The sequence below is a fragment of the Pelodiscus sinensis genome, chromosome 9 (genome assembly GCF_052426305.1).
Source record: "Pelodiscus sinensis isolate ZL-2025 chromosome 9, ASM5242630v1, whole genome shotgun sequence".
NCBI lineage: Eukaryota > Metazoa > Chordata > Testudines > Trionychidae > Pelodiscus > Pelodiscus sinensis.
In genome coordinates this window covers 180,056-198,844 of record NC_143060.1, presented here as the reverse complement: position 1 = coordinate 198,844, position 18,789 = coordinate 180,056, and the positions used below count along the sequence as shown (strand labels likewise).

The window sequence follows — 18,789 nt, the reverse complement described above, 5'->3', positions numbered from 1 at the left end:
TTGATTGGGTCCTTCATAGCATGGGACTGGGAGCATGTGGGGTGTAGAAGTCAGGGCAGGAGGTGGGGGGCTGAGTGCAGGAGACAGGAGTGCAGGAGTGAGGGCAGAGTGTTAGGCGGCTCAGAGCAGGGGGTGGGAATGGCCAGAGGCTGCTCCATTGCTCTGTGGGGCTGTTGGGGACATGCTTGCATGCTGCCCCCATAGTCATTCTAGAACATAAGAACAGCCATACTGGGTCAGACCAAAGGTCCATCCAACCGAGTATCCTGTCTGCCGACAGAGGCCAATTCCAGGTGCCCCAGAGGGAGTGAACCGAACCGGTAACAATCAAGCGATCTCTCTCCTGCCATTCATCTCCACCCTCTGACAGACAGAAGCTAGGGAAATCATTCCTTACCCATCCTGGCTAATAGCCATTAATGGACTTAACCTCCATGAATTTATCTAGTTCTCTTTTAAACCCTGTTATAGTCCTAGCCTTCACAACCTCCTCAGGCAAGGAGTTCCACAGGATGACTGTGCTCTCTGTGAAGAAGAACTTCCTTTTATTTGTTTTAAACCTGCTGCCCATTAATTTCATTTGGTGGCCCCTAGTTCTTACATTATGGAAACAAGTAAACAACTTTTTCTTATTTAACTTTCTCCACACCATTCATGATTTTATATACCTCTATCATATCCCCCTTTAGTCTCTTTTCCAAGCTAAAAAGTCCTAGTCTCTTTAATCTGTCCTCATATGGGACCCATTCCAAACCCCTCATCATTTTAGTTGCCCTTTTCTGAACCTTTTCTAATGCTAATATATCTTTTTTGAGATGAGGAGACCACATCTGTATGCAGTATTCAAGATGCGGGCGTCCCATGGATTTATATAAGGGCAATAAGATATTCTCTGTCTTATTCTCTATCCCTTTTTTAATGATTCCTAACATCCTTTTTGCTTTTTTGACTGCTGCTGCACATTGCATGGACGTCTTCAGAGAACTATCCACGATGATTCTACGATCACTTTCCTGATTAGTTGTTGCTAAATTAGTCCCCATCATATTGTATGCATAGTTGGGGTTATTTTTTCCAATGTGCATTATTTTACATTTATCCACATTAAATATCACTTGCGATTTTGTTAACATAACATAAGAACACAAGAATGGCCGTACTGGATCAGACCAAAGATCCTTCTAGCCCAGTATCCTGTCTGCCGACAGTGGCCAGCACCAGATGCCCCAGGGAGGGTGGACCAAAGACAGTGATCAAGCGATTCGTCTCCTGCCATCCCTCTCCAGCCTCTGACAAACAGAGGCCAACGACACCATTTTATCCCCTGGCTAATAGCCTTTTATGGACCTAACCTCTATGAAATTATCTAGCTTCTCTTTAAACTCTGTTACAGTCCTAGCCTTCACAGCCTCCTCTGGCAAGGAGTTCCACAGGTTGACTACACGCTGTGTGAAGAAGAACTTTCTTTTATTAGTTTTAAACCTGCTACCCATTAATTTCATTTGGTGACCTCTAGTTCTTCTATTTAGGAAACTAATAAATAACTTTTCTTTATCGGCCCTCTCCACACCACTCATGATTTTATAGTCCTCTATCATATCCCCCCTCAGTCTCCTCTTTTCTAAACTGAAAAGTCCCAGTCGCTTTAACCGCTCCTCATATAGGACCCGTTCCAAACCCCTAATCATTTTAGTCACCCTTTTCTGAACCCTTTCCAAGGCCAAAATATCTTTTTTGAAGTGAGGAGACCACATCTGTACACAGTATTCAAGATGTGGGCGTACCATAGTTTTATGCAGGGGCAGTAAATTATTCTGGGTCTTATTTTCTATCCCTTTCCTAATAATTCCTAGCATCCTTATTGATTTTTTGACCGCCGCTGCACACTGTGTGGAAGTTTTCAGAGAACTGTCCACGATAACTCCAAGATCTCTTTCCTGATTTGTCGTTGCCAAATTAGCCCGCATCATACTGTACGTATAGTTGGGATTATTTTTCCCGATGTGCATTACTTTACACTTATCTACATTAAATTTCATTTGCCATTTTATTGCCCAATCACTCAGTTTGGTGAGATCTTCTTGGAGTCCCTCACAGTCTGCTTCTGTTTTGACTATCCTAAACAGTTTTGTATCATCTGCAAACTTTACTACCTCAGGGTACGTCTACACTACAAAGTTAGTTCGAACTAATAGATGTTAGTTCGAACTAACTTTCACAGGCGCTACACTAGCGCTGCATTAGTTCGAATTTAATTTGAACTAGCGGAGTGCTTAGTTCGAACTAGGTAATCCTCATACCACGAGAATTAAGCCTAGTTCGAACTTACTAGTTCGAATTAAGGGCTGTGTAGACCCTTAATTCGAACTAGTGGGAGGCTAGCCCTCCCCAGGTTTCCCTGGTGGCCACTCTGGCCAACACCAGGGAAACTCTACTGCCCCCCTCCCGGCCCCGGCCCCCTTAAAGGGGCTCGGGCTGGCTATGGTGCCCGTGCCAGGTGCAAGCCTGCCAGCACCCAGCCAGCAGACCCTGCACCTGGCACGGCTCGAGCCACCCACACGATGCCCCCCAGCCCTCCCCCTCTTCCCGGGACCAGGCTGGCGGCTCCCGGGAGCTTGCCCGGGACCACAAGAGGAGGGCACCCGCCTGGGCTAGTGCGGACATCGTGGACCTCGTCCACGACCTCCGCACTAGGCACAGGAAAGTGGCCGGCTAGGGCAGGAGAGCTGCCAGCCTGGCCACCCAGGAGCAGGTGTGCATGAAAATCAAGGGGGTCCACTGAGACCCCCGACCCTGAGCCCTGAGCTTACAATGGCCGTACTGGGTCAGACCAAAGGTCCATCTAGCCCAGTAGCCTGTCTGCCGACAGCGGCCAACCCTAAGGACCCTGGAGGGGATGGACCGAAGACAGTGACCAAGCCATTTATCTCGTGCCATCCCTCTCCAGCCTTTCACAAACTTTGGGCAGGGACACCACTCCTACCCCCTGGCTAATACTCCTCCATGGACCCAACCTCCATGACTTGATCTCACTTCCCTTTAAACTCTGTTCTAGTTCTAGCCTTCACAGCCTCCTGCAGCAAGGAGTTCCACAGGTTGACTCTTTGCTTTGTGAAGAACAACTTTCTGTTACTAGTTTGAAGCCTGCTACCCATTCCTTTCCTTTGGTGTCCTCTAGTCCTTCTTTATGGGAACTAATGAAGAACTTTTCTGTATGCACCCTCTCCACCCAACTCCTGCTTTCAGAGACCTCTATCCTGTCCCCCCTCTGTCTCCTCTTTTCTAAGCTGAAAAGTCCCATTCTCTTTAGCCTCTCTTCATATGGGACCTGTTCCCAACCCCTCATCATTTTAGTTGCCCTCCCCTCTCCCAGCCTCTCTCTTCCCCTCTCCCACCTCCTTTTCCCAGTCTCCCCCAGTTTTGTTCAATAAAGACAGATTCAATTTTTGAACACAATTGTCCTTTCTTTTGTACATCAAGAAGAGGGGCTAGGGAAGGGTAAGTGGAAGGAGGTGAGGGAGGAATGGGGTACGCGCCCCTGATGGGGAGGACTGGGCTGGCTCTGCGGGCTTTTGGGGTGGAAGCTCTCCTGCAGCCCCCCAATTACCCCCTCTCCCCAGATGGCAGTCTGCGGCAAGTGCAGCTGGTCTGATGGCCGAGTGCTGTGATGTGCCCAGTGTGGGTACTCTGGGCAATCCAAGCCAGGACTGCTTTGCAAGCGGGGCACCCCTGAGAACTAACTGTCCGGGGTGGGGGTTGGGACCCTTTAAGCACAGCCCTCGGCTAGCCTGACACAGCATCTCCACGTTCTAAGTCCTCCTCTGATGCCCTGCCAGCACTGCTTCCGGCCATCCTTAACCCCGCTTCAGGGTCCACTTAATATGGACATGCTAGTTCGAATTAGCAAAACGCTAATTCAAACTAGTTTTTTAGTTCTAGATGCAGTAGTTCGAATTAGCTTAGTTCGAATTAACTAATTCGAACTAAGTTAGTTCGAATTAACGTTGTAGTGTAGACGTACCCTCACTGCTTACCCTTTTCTCCAGATCATTTATGAATAAGTTGAAAAGAATTGGTCCCAGGACTGACCCTTGGGGGACACCACTAGTTACCCCTCTCCAATCTGAAAATTTACCAATTATTCCTACCCTTTGTTTCCCGTCTTTTAACCAGTTCTCAGTCCAAGAAAGGACCTTCCCTCTTATCTCATGGTCATGTAATTTACACAAGAGCCTTTGGTGAGGGAATTGTCAAAGGCTTTCTGAAAATCCAAGTATACTATATCTGGATCCCCCTTGTCCGCATGTTTGTTAACCCCTTCAAAGAACTCTAACAGATTAGTAAGACAGGATTTCCCTTTACAGAAACCATGTTGACTTTTGTCCAACAAATTATGTTCTTCTACATGCTTCACAATTTTATTCTTTACAATTGTTTCGACTAATTTGCCAGGTACTGAAGTTAGACATACTGGTCTGTAATTGACAGGATGGCCTCTAGAGCCCTTTTTAAATATTGGTGTCACGTTGGCTACCTTCCAGTCATAGAATCATAGAATCATAGAACTGGAAGAGACCTCAGAAGGTCATCAAGTCCAGCCCCCTGATCGAGGTAGGACTAATTCCAACTAAATCAACCCGGCCAGGGCTTTGTCAAGCTGAGACTTAAACACCTCTAGGGATGGAGACTCTACTACTTCCCTAGGTAACCCATTCCAGCGCTTCACCACCCTCCTAGTGAAATAGTTTGTCCTAATATCCAACCTAGACCTCTCCCACCACAACTTGAGACCATTGCTCCTTGTTCTGCCATCTGTCACTACTGAGAACAGCCTCTCTCCATCCTCTTTGGAACCTCCCTGCAGGAAGTTGAAGGCTGCTATCAAATCCCCCCTCACTCTTCGCTTCTGCAGACTAAACAGACCCAAGTCCCTCAGCCTCTCCTCATAAGTCATATGCTCCAGCCCCCTAATCATTTTGGTTGCCCTCCGCTGGACCCTCTCCAATGCGTCCACATCCTTTTTGTAGTGGGGGGCCCAGAACTGGACACAATACTCCAGATGCGGCCTTACCAAAGCCGAATAAAGGGGAATGATGACATCTCTGGATCTGCTGGCAATGCTCCTCTTAATGCAACCTAATATGCCATTAGCCTTCTTGGCAATAACGGCACACTTTTGACTCATATCTAGCTTCTTATCCACTGTAACCCCCAGGTCCTTTTCTGCAGAACTACTACTTAACCGGTTGGTCCCCAGCTTGTAACTATGCTTGGGATTCTTCCGTCCCAAGTGCAGGACTCTACACTTGTCCTTGTTGAACCTCATCAGATTTCTTGTGGCCCAATCCTCCAATTTGTCTAAGTCATTCTGTACCCTATCTCTGCCCTTAAGTGTATCTACCTCTCCCCCCAGCTTAGTGTTATCTGCAAACTTGCTGAGGGTGCAATCCATCCCCTCATCCAGATCATTAATAAAGATATTGAACAAAACCGGTCCTAGAACCGAACCTTGGGGCACTCCGCTAGACACCGACCGACATCCTGACATCGAGCCATTGATCACTACTCACTGGGCCTGGCCTTCTAGCCATCTTTCTATCCATCTTACCGTCCATTTATCCAATCCACAATCCCTTAACTTGCTGGCAAGAATATTGTGGGAGACCATATCAAAAGCCTTGCTAAAGTCAAGGTATATAACATCCACTGACTTCCCCATGTCCACCGAGCCAGTTACCTCATCATAGAAGCTAATCAGATTGGTCAGGCACGACTTGCCCTTTGTGAATCCATGCTGACTATTCCTAATCACTTTCCTCTCATCCAAGTGCCTCAATATGGATTCCTTAAGGATCCCTTCCATGATTTTTCCAGGAACCGAGGTAAGACTGACCGGCCTATAGTTCCCTGGATCATCCTTCCTCCCTTTTTTGAAGATGGGCACTACATTTGCCTTTTTCCAGTCATCCGGGATTTCTCCCGATCTCCACGACTTTTCAAAGATAATAGCCAAAGGCTCCACGATGACATTTGCCAACTCCCTCAGTACCCTCGGACGCACTAAGTCTGGACCCATGGATTTATGTACTTTTAGCTTTTCTAAATAGTTCCTAACTTGTTCTTTACCCACCATGGGCTGTCCATCTTCATCCCATCTTGCGTCACTTGGCGCAGAAGTCCAGGAGCCGACCTTGTCCGTGAATACAGATGCAAACAAAGCATTGAGTACTTCAGCTTTCCCCACATCATCTGTCACTAGGTTACCTCCTTCATCCATTAGGGGCCGCACACCCTCTCTGATCACCTTCTTCTTGTTAACATGCCTGTAGAAACCTTTCTTGTTATCCTTCACATCCTTAGCCAGTCGCAATTCCATTTGCGCTTTCGCCTTCCTGATAACCCCCCGGCATTCTCGAGCTATACCTTTAAACTCCTCCCTGGTCATTTGTCCAAGTTTCCACTCTTTGTAAGCTTCCTTTTTGTGCTTAAGTTCACCAAGGATTTCCCCTGTAAGCAAATCCGGTCTCCTATCATGTTTGCCTCTCTTGCTACGCGTCAGAATGGTTTCTTTCTGTGCCTTCAATAAGGCTTCTTTAAAATACTGCCAGCTGTCCTGGACTCCTTTCCCCTTCATGTTAACATCCCAGGGGATTCTGCCCATCAGATCTCGGAGGGAGTCAAAATCTGCTTTTTTGAAGTCCAAGGTTTGTATTTTACTACTCTCTTTTCTTCCTTTGATCAGGATCCTGAAATCTACCATCTCATGATCACTGCTTCCCAGGTTGTCACCCACCTCCACTTCCTCTATTAGTTCCTCCCTGTTTGTGAGCAGAAGGTCAAGCTGCGCACAGCCCCTGGTCGGATCCTTCAGCACTTGTACCAAGAAGTTATCCCCAACATTCTCCAAAATCTTCCTGGATTGCCTGTGTACTGCCGTAGAGGTTTCCCAGCAGATGTCAGAGTGATTAAAGTCCCCCACGAGAACCAGGGCCTGCGATCTGGAAGCTTCGCTCAGTTGTCCAAAGAAAGCCTCATCTACCTCATCCACCTGATTCGATGACCTGTAGCAAACACCAACCACAACATCAAAGCTGTTGTTTGCTCCTTTAAATTTAACCCCTAGACTCTCAACAGGTTTTTCTCCCTCTTTATACTGGAGTTCAGAGCAATCGTAGTGCTCTTTTACATATAGTGCAACTCCTCCTCCTTTTCTCCCCTGCCTGTTGTTCCTGAACAGTCTATACCCTTCCATGACAGCGCTCCAGTCATGCGAGACATCCCACCAAGTCTCTGTTATTCCAATTAAATCATATTTCTTGGTCTGGGCCAGGGCCTCCAGTTCTTCCTGTTTGTTGCCCAGGCTTCTCGCATTAGTGTACAAACACTTCAGGTAACCAGTTGATCGTCCTATCTTCTCCATTCGAAACATGGGTCCTCCTTTCTTGCCCCTTCCTCTGTGCATTTCTTCCCGGTATCTAACTTTTCCACTCCCCTCAGGGGTTTGGTCACCGTCCCCCGACGAACCTAGTTTAAAGCCCTCCTCACTAGGTTTGCAAGCCTGCCCGTGAAGATGCTCCTTCCTCTCTTCGTTAGGTGGATCCCATCTCTTCCTAACAATCCTTGCGCCCAGAACAGAGTCCCATGGTCGAAGAAACCAAAGCCCTCTCTGCGACACCATCTGCGCAACCACGCATTTACGTCCTCAATTCGACGATCCCTGCCCAGTCCTTTCCCTTCAACAGGGAGGATGGAGAAGAATACCACTTGCGCTCCAAATTCTTGGATCCTTCTTCCTAGCGCTACATAACCCGCAGTAACATGCTCAAGATCATTCTTGGCCGTATCATTAGTTCCCACATGGAGAAGCAGGAAGGGGTAGCAGTCATTAGGTACGGAAGCCGATGTAAAGGATAGCTTACAAACCACAGATAATAGCTCAGCAATTTCCCATTTGAGTTCTTTTAGAACCCTTGGATGAATGCCATCCGGTCCCAGAGATTTGTTAACATTAAGTTTTTCTATTTGTTCCAAAACCTCCTCTAATGACACTTCAATCTGGGACAGTTCCTCAGATTCATCACCCACAAAGGACGGTACAGATTCAGGAATCTCCCCAACGTCCTCAGCCGTGAAGACTGAAGCAAAGAAATCATTTAGTTTCTCCGCAATGGCTTTATCGTCCTTGATTGCTCCTTTTATAGCTTGATCATCTAGGGGACCCACAGGTTTTTTAGCAGGCTTCCTGCTTCTAATGTACTTAAAAACATTTTGTTATTTCTTTTTGAGTTTTTGGCTAGCTGTTCCTCAAAATCTTTTTTTGCTTTTCTTATTACATTTTTACACTTGATTTGACCGTGTTTATGTTCCTTTCTATTTATCTCACTAGGATTGGACTTCCACTTCTTAAAAGATACCTTTTTGTCCCTCACTGCTTCTTTTATATGGTGGTTAAGCCACGGTGACACTTTTTTTAGGTCTCTTGCTATGTTTTTTAATTTGGGGTATACATTTAAGTTGGGCCTCTATTATGGTGTCTTTAAAAAGTTTCCATGCAGCTTTCAGGGATTTGGCTCTAGTCACTGTGCCTTTTAATTTCCGTTTAACTAACCTCCTCATTTTTATGTAATTCTCCTTTTTGAAATTAAATGCCAGGGTGCTGGACTGCTGAGGTGTTCTTCCCACCACAGGAATGTTGAATGTTATTATATTATGGTCACTATTCCCAAGCGATCCTGTAACGGTTATTTCCTGGACCTGATCCTGCGCTCCACTCAGGACTAAATCGAGAATTACCTCTCCCCTTGTGGGTTCGTGCACCAGCTGCTCCAAGAAGCAGTCATTTAAGCCATTGAGAAATTTTATCTCCACTTCTCTTCCTGAGGTGACATGTATCCAGTCAATATGGGGGTAATTAAAATCCCCCATTATTATAGAGTTCTTTATTTTGGTAGCCTCTCTAATCTCCCTTAGCATTTCAATGTCAGTATCGCTGGTCAGGTGGTCGGTAATATATCCCTACTGCTAATTTCTTATTATTGGAGCATGGAATTACTATCCATAGCGATTCTAGCCCCGAGCACCTGGCGGTAATATATCCCTACTGCTAATTTCTTATTATTGGAGCATGGAATTACTATCCATAGCGATTCTAGCCCCGAGCACCTGGCGGTAATATATCCCTACTGCTAATTTCTTATTATTGGAGCATGGAATTACTATCCATAGCGATTCTAGCCCCGAGCACCTGGCGGGCGCATGGAAATGCCCCCGCGGGCGCCATGGCGCCCGCGGGCACCGTGTTGGGGACCACGGGCTTAGAGAATCTCTATCAATGGATTCTCCTTTAAGAGAAGTCTCCCTCCGATTTACGTGCATCTCCACACCAATCGGCTTTCCCCATCTCTTAGTTTAAAAACTGCTCTACGGCCTTTTTAATGTTCAGTGCCAGCAGTCTGGTTCCACTCTGGTTTAGGTGGAGCCCATCCTTCCTGTATAAGCTCCCCCTCTCCCAAAAGGGTCCACAGTTCCTAATAAATCTAAACCCCTCTTCCCTACACCATCATCTCATCCACGCATTGAGACTCTGAAGCTCCGCCTGCCTACCTGGCCCTGCGCGTGGAACTGGAAGCATTTCCGAGAATGCCACCATAGAGGTCCTGGATTTCAGTCTCTTTCCTAGCAGCCTAAATCACTTAGTTTGGTGACATCTTTTTGAAGTTCTACACAGTCTGCTTTGGTCTTAACTACCTTGAGCAGTTTAGTATCATCTGCAAACTTTGCACTACACTGTTTACCCCTTTCTTCAGACCATTCATGAATAAGTTGAATAGGATTGGTCCTAGGACTGACCCTTGGGGAACACCACTAGTTATCCCTCTCCATTCTTAAAATTTACCATGTATTCCTACCCTTTGTTTCCTGTGTTTTAACCAGTTCTCAATCCATGAAAGGATCTTCTCTCTTATCCCATGACAACTTAATTTACGTAAGAGCTTTTGGTGAGGGACTTTGTCAAAGGCTTTCTGGAAATCTAAGTATCAGAGGGGTAACCGTGTTAGTCTGGATCTGCAAAAGTGACAAGCAGTCCTGTGGCGCCTTATAGACTAACATGTATTGGAGCATAAGCTTTCGTGGGCAAAGCTTTCGTCAGATGCATTTAGTTGCCACTACATGCATCTACATGCCACTACACACATCTGACAAAGTGGGTCTTTACCCACGAAAGCTTATGCTCCAATACATGTTAGTCTATAAGGTGCCACAGGACTCCTTGTCACTTCTGGAAATCTAAGTACACTGAATCTACTGGATCCCCATTGTCCACATGTTTGTTGACCCCTTCAAAGAACTCTAGTAGATTAGTAAGACATGATTTCCCTTTACAGAAACCACATTGACTTTTGCACAACAAATATGTCCTTCTATGTGTCTGACAATTTTATTCTGTACTATTGTTTCAGCTAATTTGCCCGGTACTGACATTAGACTTACAGGTCTGTAATTGCCAGGATCGCCTCTAGAGCCTTTTTAAATATTGGTGTTACATTAGCTATCTTCCAGTCATTGGGTACAATAGAGTGATAGAAATGTAGCCGTGTTAGTCTGGTGTAGCTGAAACAAAATACAGGACTATGTAGCACTTTAAAGACTAACCAGATGGTTTATTAGATAATGAGCTTTCGTGGGCCAGACTATTTCGTGGGCCACTATTTGATCTGAGGAAGTGGGTCTGGCCCATGAAAGCTCATCATCTAATAAACCATCTTGTTAGTCTTTAAAGTGCTACATAGTCCTGTATTTTGGGTACAGAAGCTGATTTAAAGGATAGGTTACAAACCACAGTTAATAGTTCTGAAATTTCACAGTTGAGTTCACATTTGAGTTCACATTCTGGAGTATAACTGTCCTTACTATCACAGCTTCCCTTCCCGTTTGATGGGAAACAATCACACTCGACGCACATCCCATTGTCCTGGCAAAACCAAACCCTGCCCTTGCTTTAAGTTAAAAGAGGAAGCTGCATACCAACTTTGGTGGTTCTAGCTCTTACCATTAACAGACAGACATATAAACTCTCTCAAATATGTAGTAGATTTACAGCATTTTAGAAAACAAAGCATAGAGATATTTTTGGGAGGTGTTGCTCAACCTCAATTATTGAGAAAGTTGGATTGTGTAAGATATACATTATCTGGCGTAGAACATCTATACTATGCTGTTAACCCAGCAAGGTGAAAATAGTGCTGGTGTGCTTATACAGGAACAACTGGAAGAAAGAGTTTCTTTTACAGGACAATGGTTTTGTTGTGCTTATGCCCTATAACAGAAGTTACTGGAAGCAGGTATTCCTGTTATAGAGCAGCATTTCTTCCCGACCCATGCAGTTCATCCAACATTACCTGATAGACAGGGTTGTTCTGGACATCAGCCTTGACAACTGCCATCATTCTTTGCTTCTCCCACATCCAATAGGCAAGGTTTGACTCGGGAGGTCCAGTCTGGGCTACCAGATACTTAGAATCAGGAGAAAAGGCTAGGCTGATAAATTCCTGAACAGGGAAGTCAAAAACACTGAGTACTTTTCGCTTTTTACATGGGACTGATGGCAATTCATAGATTGTGATAGTGGGTTTCTCTTGCACGAGCTCAGAGATGGCCAGATAGCGTCGATTTGGACTCATGGCCAATGCTAACATCCCCTGACTCTTCTCAGATCCTGTCAAGCAGAGAGTGAGAGATAGGCATAGACTGTATTAACTGAACTGGGAGGGAAGATGTTGTGCAGAAGATCAAATATGCATAATTAAATTCTGCAAAATGTATTATTACAATACTAAAATTTCATAAATAAACATTACAAAAAATCAGGAAATGTCAGCGCTAAGGTTACTCATGCAAATTCTGCCTCTTGTGCATACATACGGAGGCTATATCTACACTTGCAATTTACAAGCCTACATGTCTTCTACTGTACTATAAGCCCTCTGCTGTGCACAGCAGCAGCTAGGCATATGAAGCACACACGTGTGTACACGCCTCCACTGGGGGTGTTAGCAGGGACTGCAGTCTCATTAGCACAGTGCACAGCAGCAGCTAGGCATATGAAGCACACACGTGTGTACACGCCTCCACTAGGGGTGTTAGCAGGGACTGCAGTCTCATTAGCACAGTGCACAGCAGCAGCTAGGGCATATGAAGCACACACGTGTGTACACGCCTCCACTAGAGGTGTTAGCAGGGATTGCAGTCTCATTAGCACAGTGCACAGCAGCAGCTAGGCATATGAAGCACACACGTGTGTACATGCCTCCACTGGGGGTGTTAGCAGGGACTGCAGTCTCATTAGTACAGTGCACAGCAGCAGCTAGGGCATATGAAGCACACACGTGTGTACACGCCTCCACTGGGGATGTTAGCAGGGACTGCAGTCTCATTAGCACAGTGCACAGCAGCAGCTAGGCATATGAAGCACACACGTGTATACATGCCTCCACTGGGGGTGTTAGCAGGGAATGCAGTCTCATTAGCACAGTGCACAGCAGCAGCTAGGCATATGAAGCACACACGTGTGTACACGCCTCCACTGGGGATGTTAGCAGGGACTGCAGTCTCATTAGCACAGTGCACAGCAGCAGCTAGGCATATGAAGCACACACGTGTGTACATGCCTCCACTGGGGGGGTTAGCAGGGACTGCAGTCTCATTAGCACAGTGCACAGCAGCAGCTAGGCATATGAAGCACACACGTGTGTACACGCCTCCACTGGGGGTGTTAGCAGGGACTGCAGTCTCATTAGCACAGTGCACAGCAGCAGCTAGGCATATGAAGCACACACGTGTGTACATGCCTCCACTGGGGGTGTTAGCAGGGACTGCAGTCTCATTAGCACAGTGCACAGCAGCAGCTAGGCATATGAAGCACACACGTGTGTACATGCCTCCACTGGGGGTGTTAGCAGGGACTGCAGTCTCATTAGCACAGTGCACAGCAGCAGCTAGGGCATATGAAGCACATACATGTGTACATGCCTCCACTGGGGATGTTAGCAGGGACTGCAGTCTCATTAGCACAGTGCACAGCAGCAGCTAGGCATATGAAGCACACACGTGTGTACATGCCTCCACTGGGGGTGTTAGCAGGGACTGCAGTCTCATTAGCACAGTGCACAGCAGCAGCTAGGCATATGAAGCACACACGTGTGTACATGCCTCCACTGGGGGTGTTAGCAGGGACTACAGTCTCATTAGCACAGTGCACAGCAGCAGCTAGGGCATATGAAGCACACACGTGTGTACATGCCTCCACTGGGGGTGTTAGCAGGGACTGCAGTCTCATTAGCACAGTGCACAGCAGCAGCTAGGGCATATGAAGCACACACGTGTGTACATGCCTCCACTGGGGGTGTTAGCAGGGACTGCAGTCTCATTAGCACAGTGCACAGCAGCAGCTAGGCATATGAAGCATACACGTGTGTACATGCCTCCACTGGGGATGTTAGCAGGGACTGCAGTCTCATTAGCACAGTGCACAGCAGCAGCTAGGCATATGAAGCACACACGTGTGTACACGCCTCCACTGGGGATGTTAGCAGGGACTGCAGTCTCATTACCACAGTGCACAGCAGCAGCTAGGGCATATGAAGCACACACGTGTGTACATGCCTCCACTAGGGATGTTAGCAGGGACTGCAGTCTCATTAGCACAGTGCACAGCAGCAGCTAGGGCATATGAAGCACACACGTGTGTACATGCCTCCACTGAGGGTGTTAGCAGGGACTGCAGTCTCATTAGCACAGTGCACAGCAGCAGCTAGGCATATGAAGCACACACGTGTGTACATGCCTCCACTGGGGGTGTTAGCAGGGACTGCAGTCTCATTAGCACAGTGCACAGCGGCAGCTAGGCATATGAAGCACACACGTGTGTACATGCCTCCACTGAGGATGTTAGCAGGGACTGCAGTCTCATTAGCACAGTGCACAGCAGCAGCTAGGCATATGAAGCACACACGTGTGTACACGCCTCCACTGGGGGTGTTAGCAGGGACTGCAGTCTCATTAGCACAGTGCACAGCAGCAGCTAGGCATATGAAGCACACACGTGTGTACATGCCTGCACTGGGGGTGTTAGCAGGGACTGCAGTCTCATTAGCACAGTGCACAGCAGCAGCTAGGGCATATGAAGCACACACGTGTGTACATGCCTCCACTGGGGGTGTTAGCAGGGACTGCAGTCTCATTAGCACAGTGCACAGCAGCAGCTAGGCATATGAAGCACACACGTGTGTACATGCCTCCACTGGGGATGTTAGCAGGGACTGCAGTCTCATTAGCACAGTGCACAGCAGCAGCTAGGGCATATGAAGCACACACGTGTGTACATGCCTCCACTGGGGGTGTTAGCAGGGACTGCAGTCTCATTAGCACAGTGCACAGCAGCAGCTAGGCATATGAAGCACACACGTGTGTACATGCCTCCACTGGGGATGTTAGCAGGGACTGCAGTCTCATTACCACAGTGCACAGCAGCAGCTAGGGCATATGAAGCACACACGTGTGTACATGCCTCCACTAGGGATGTTAGCAGGGACTGCAGTCTCATTAGCACAGTGCACAGCAGCAGCTAGGGCATATGAAGCACACACGTGTGTACATGCCTCCACTGAGGGTGTTAGCAGGGACTGCAGTCTCATTAGCACAGTGCACAGCAGCAGCTAGGCATATGAAGCACACACGTGTGTACATGCCTCCACTGGGGGTGTTAGCAGGGACTGCAGTCTCATTAGCACAGTGCACAGCGGCAGCTAGGCATATGAAGCACACACGTGTGTACATGCCTCCACTGGGGATGTTAGCAGGGACTGCAGTCTCATTAGCACAGTGCACAGCAGCAGCTAGGCATATGAAGCACACACGTGTGTACACGCCTCCACTGGGGGTGTTAGCAGGGACTGCAGTCTCATTAGCACAGTGCACAGCAGCAGCTAGGCATATGAAGCACACACGTGTGTACACGCCTGCACTGGGGGTGTTAGCAGGGACTGCAGTCTCATTAGCACAGTGCACAGCAGCAGCTAGGCATATGAAGCACACACGTGTGTACACGCCTGCACTGGGGGTGTTAACAGGGACTGCAGTCTCATTAGCACAGTGCACAGCAGCAGCTAGGGCATATGAAGCACACACGTGTGTACATGCCTCCACTGGGGGTGTTAGCAGGGACTGCAGTCTCATTAGCACAGTGCACAGCAGCAGCTAGGCATATGAAGCATACACGTGTGTACATGCCTCCACTGGGGATGTTAGCAGGGACTGCAGTCTCATTACCACAGTGCACAGCAGCAGCTAGGGCATATGAAGCACACACGTGTGTACATGCCTCCACTAGGGATGTTAGCAGGGACTGCAGTCTCATTAGCACAGTGCACAGCAGCAGCTAGGGCATATGAAGCACACACGTGTGTACATGCCTCCACTGAGGGTGTTAGCAGGGACTGCAGTCTCATTAGCACAGTGCACAGCAGCAGCTAGGCATATGAAGCACACACGTGTGTACATGCCTCCACTGGGGGTGTTAGCAGGGACTGCAGTCTCATTAGCACAGTGCACAGCGGCAGCTAGGCATATGAAGCACACACGTGTGTACATGCCTCCACTGGGGATGTTAGCAGGGACTGCAGTCTCATTAGCACAGTGCACAGCAGCAGCTAGGCATATGAAGCACACACGTGTGTACACGCCTCCACTGGGGGTGTTAGCAGGGACTGCAGTCTCATTAGCACAGTGCACAGCAGCAGCTAGGCATATGAAGCACACACGTGTGTACACGCCTGCACTGGGGGTGTTAGCAGGGACTGCAGTCTCATTAGCACAGTGCACAGCAGCAGCTAGGGCATATGAAGCACACACGTGTGTACATGCCTCCACTGGGGGTGTTAGCAGGGACTGCAGTCTCATTAGCACAGAGCACAGCAGCAGCTAGGCATATGAAGCACACACGTGTGTACATGCCTCCACTGGGGATGTTAGCAGGGACTGCAGTCTCATTAGCACAGTGCACAGCAGCAGCTAGGGCATATGAAGCACACACGTGTGTACATGCCTCCACTGGGGGTGTTAGCAGGGACTGCAGTCTCATTAGCACAGTGCACAGCAGCAGCTAGGCATATGAAGCATACACGTGTGTACATGCCTCCACTGGGGATGTTAGCAGGGACTGCAGTCTCATTACCACAGTGCACAGCAGCAGCTAGGGCATATGAAGCACACACGTGTGTACATGCCTCCACTAGGGATGTTAGCAGGGACTGCAGTCTCATTAGCACAGTGCACAGCAGCAGCTAGGGCATATGAAGCACACACGTGTGTACATGCCTCCACTGAGGGTGTTAGCAGGGACTGCAGTCTCATTAGCACAGTGCACAGCGGCAGCTAGGCATATGAAGCACACACGTGTGTACATGCCTCCACTGGGGGTGTTAGCAGGGACTGCAGTCTCATTAGCACAGTGCACAGCGGCAGCTAGGCATATGAAGCACACACGTGTGTACATGCCTCCACTGGGGATGTTAGCAGGGACTGCAGTCTCATTAGCACAGTGCACAGCAGCAGCTAGGCATATGAAGCACACACGTGTGTACACGCCTCCACTGGGGGTGTTAGCAGGGACTGCAGTCTCATTAGCACAGTGCACAGCAGCAGCTAGGCATATGAAGCACACACGTGTGTACACGCCTGCACTGGGGGTGTTAGCAGGGACTGCAGTCTCATTAGCACAGTGCACAGCAGCAGCTAGGGCATATGAAGCACACACGTGTGTACATGCCTCCACTGGGGGTGTTAGCAGGGACTGCAGTCTCATTAGCACAGAGCACAGCAGCAGCTAGGCATATGAAGCACACACGTGTGTACACGCCTCCACTGGGGGTGTTAGCAGGGACTGCAGTCTCATTAGCACAGTGCACAGCAGCAGCTAGGCATATGAAGCACACACGTGTGTACACGCCTCCACTGGGGGTGTTAGCAGGGACTGCAGTCTCATTAGCACAGTGCACAGCAGCAGCTAGGCATATGAAGCACACACGTGTGTACATGCCTCCACTGGGGGTGTTAGCAGGGACTGCAGTCTCATTAGCACAGTGCACAGCAGCAGCTAGGCATATGAAGCACACACGTGTGTACATGCCTCCACTGGGGGTGTTAGCAGGGACTGCAGTCTCATTAGCACAGAGCACAGCAGCAGCTAGGGCATATGAAGCACACACGTGTGTACATGCCTCCACTGGGGGTGTTAGCAGGGACTGCAGTCTCATTAGCACAGTGCACAGCAGCAGCTAGGCATATGAAGCACACACGTGTGTACATGCCTCCACTGGGGGTGTTAGCAGGGACTGCAGTCTCATTAGCACAGTGCACAGCAGCAGCTAGGCATATGAAGCACACACGTGTGTACACGCCTCCACTGGGGGTGTTAGCAGGGACTGCAGTCTCATTAGCACAGAGCACAGCAGCAGCTAGGCATATGAAGCACACACGTGTGTACACGCCTCCACTGGGGGTGTTAGCAGGGACTGCAGTCTCATTAGCACAGTGCACAGCAGCAGCTAGGCATATGAAGCACACACGTGTGTACACGCCTCCACTAGGGGTGTTAGCAGGGACTGCAGTCTCATTAGCACAGTGCACAGCAGCAGCTAGGCATATGAAGCACACACGTGTGTACACGCCTCCACTGGGGGTGTTAGCAGGGACTGCAGTCTCATTAGCACAGTGCACATCAGCAGCTAGGCATATGAAGCACACACGTGTGTACACGCCTCCACTGGGGGTGTTAGCAGGGACTGCAGTCTCATTAGCACAGTGCACAGCGGCAGCTAGGCATATGAAGCACACACGTGTGTACACGCCTCCACTGGGGGTGTTAGCAGGGACTGCAGTCTCATTAGCACAGTGCACAGCAGCAGCTAGGCATATGAAGCACACACGTGTATACATGCCTCCACTGGGGGTGTTAGCAGGGACTGCAGTCTCATTAGCACAGTGCACAGCAGCAGCTAGGCATATGAAGCACACACGTGTGTACACGCCTCCACTGGGGGTGTTAGCAGGGACTGCAGTCTCATTAGCACAGTGCACATCAGCAGCTAGGCATATGAAGCACACACGTGTGTACACGCCTCCACTGGGGGTGTTAGCAGGGACTGCAGTCTCATTAGCACAGTGCCCAGCAGCAGCTAGGCATATGAAGCACACACGTGTGTACACGCCTCCACTGGGGGTGTTAGCAGGGACTGCAGTCTCATTAGCACAGTGCACAGCGGCAGCTAGGCATATGAAGCACACACGTGTGTACACGCCGCCACTGGGGGTGTTAGCAGGGACTGCAGTCTCATTAGCACAGTGCACAGCAGCAGCTAGGCATATGAAGCACACACGTGTGTACACGCCGCCACTGGGGGTGTTAGCAGGGACTGCAGTCTCATTAGCACAGTGCACAGCAGTGCTCTGGGGCCCTCTCTCGGTACAGACGGGGCAATCCCGGGTAAGAAGGGTCGGGCGGGAGACTCTTACCCGGGATGAACTTCTGCCAGCGCTGCTCCAGGTGGTACTTGAGGCAGCTGTTCCCCGAGGGGTAGATGATGATCTGCTCGTCGAAGTAGCACACGCAGTTGGCCACGCGCGAGCGGAGCCCGAAGACGTGCAGCGGCTGGGCCACGATCACGGACATGGTGGCTCCGCGGCGCGGGGCGAGAGACACGGGGCTTCACTCGGCCAGCACCAAGCGCCTGG

At 48.9% G+C, this 18,789-nt stretch overlaps 1 protein-coding gene across 2 annotated transcripts in view; it reads right to left on the bottom strand.

Annotated features, from left to right (window-relative positions):
• CFAP57 (cilia and flagella associated protein 57) overlaps positions 1-18,727 on the bottom strand; it is a 170,986-nt gene extending 152,259 nt beyond the window's left edge. For both annotated transcript variants that reach the window (XM_075914597.2, XM_075914599.2), the window contains exons 1-2: positions 18,571-18,727; positions 11,400-11,716 (exon numbers count right to left, since the gene is read on the bottom strand). In XM_075914597.2, the coding sequence (XP_075770712.2) occupies positions 11,400-11,716; positions 18,571-18,727 (474 nt within the window). The remainder of the gene's footprint in view (positions 1-11,399; positions 11,717-18,570) is intronic.
• Between the last annotated feature and the right edge of the window lie 62 nt (positions 18,728-18,789).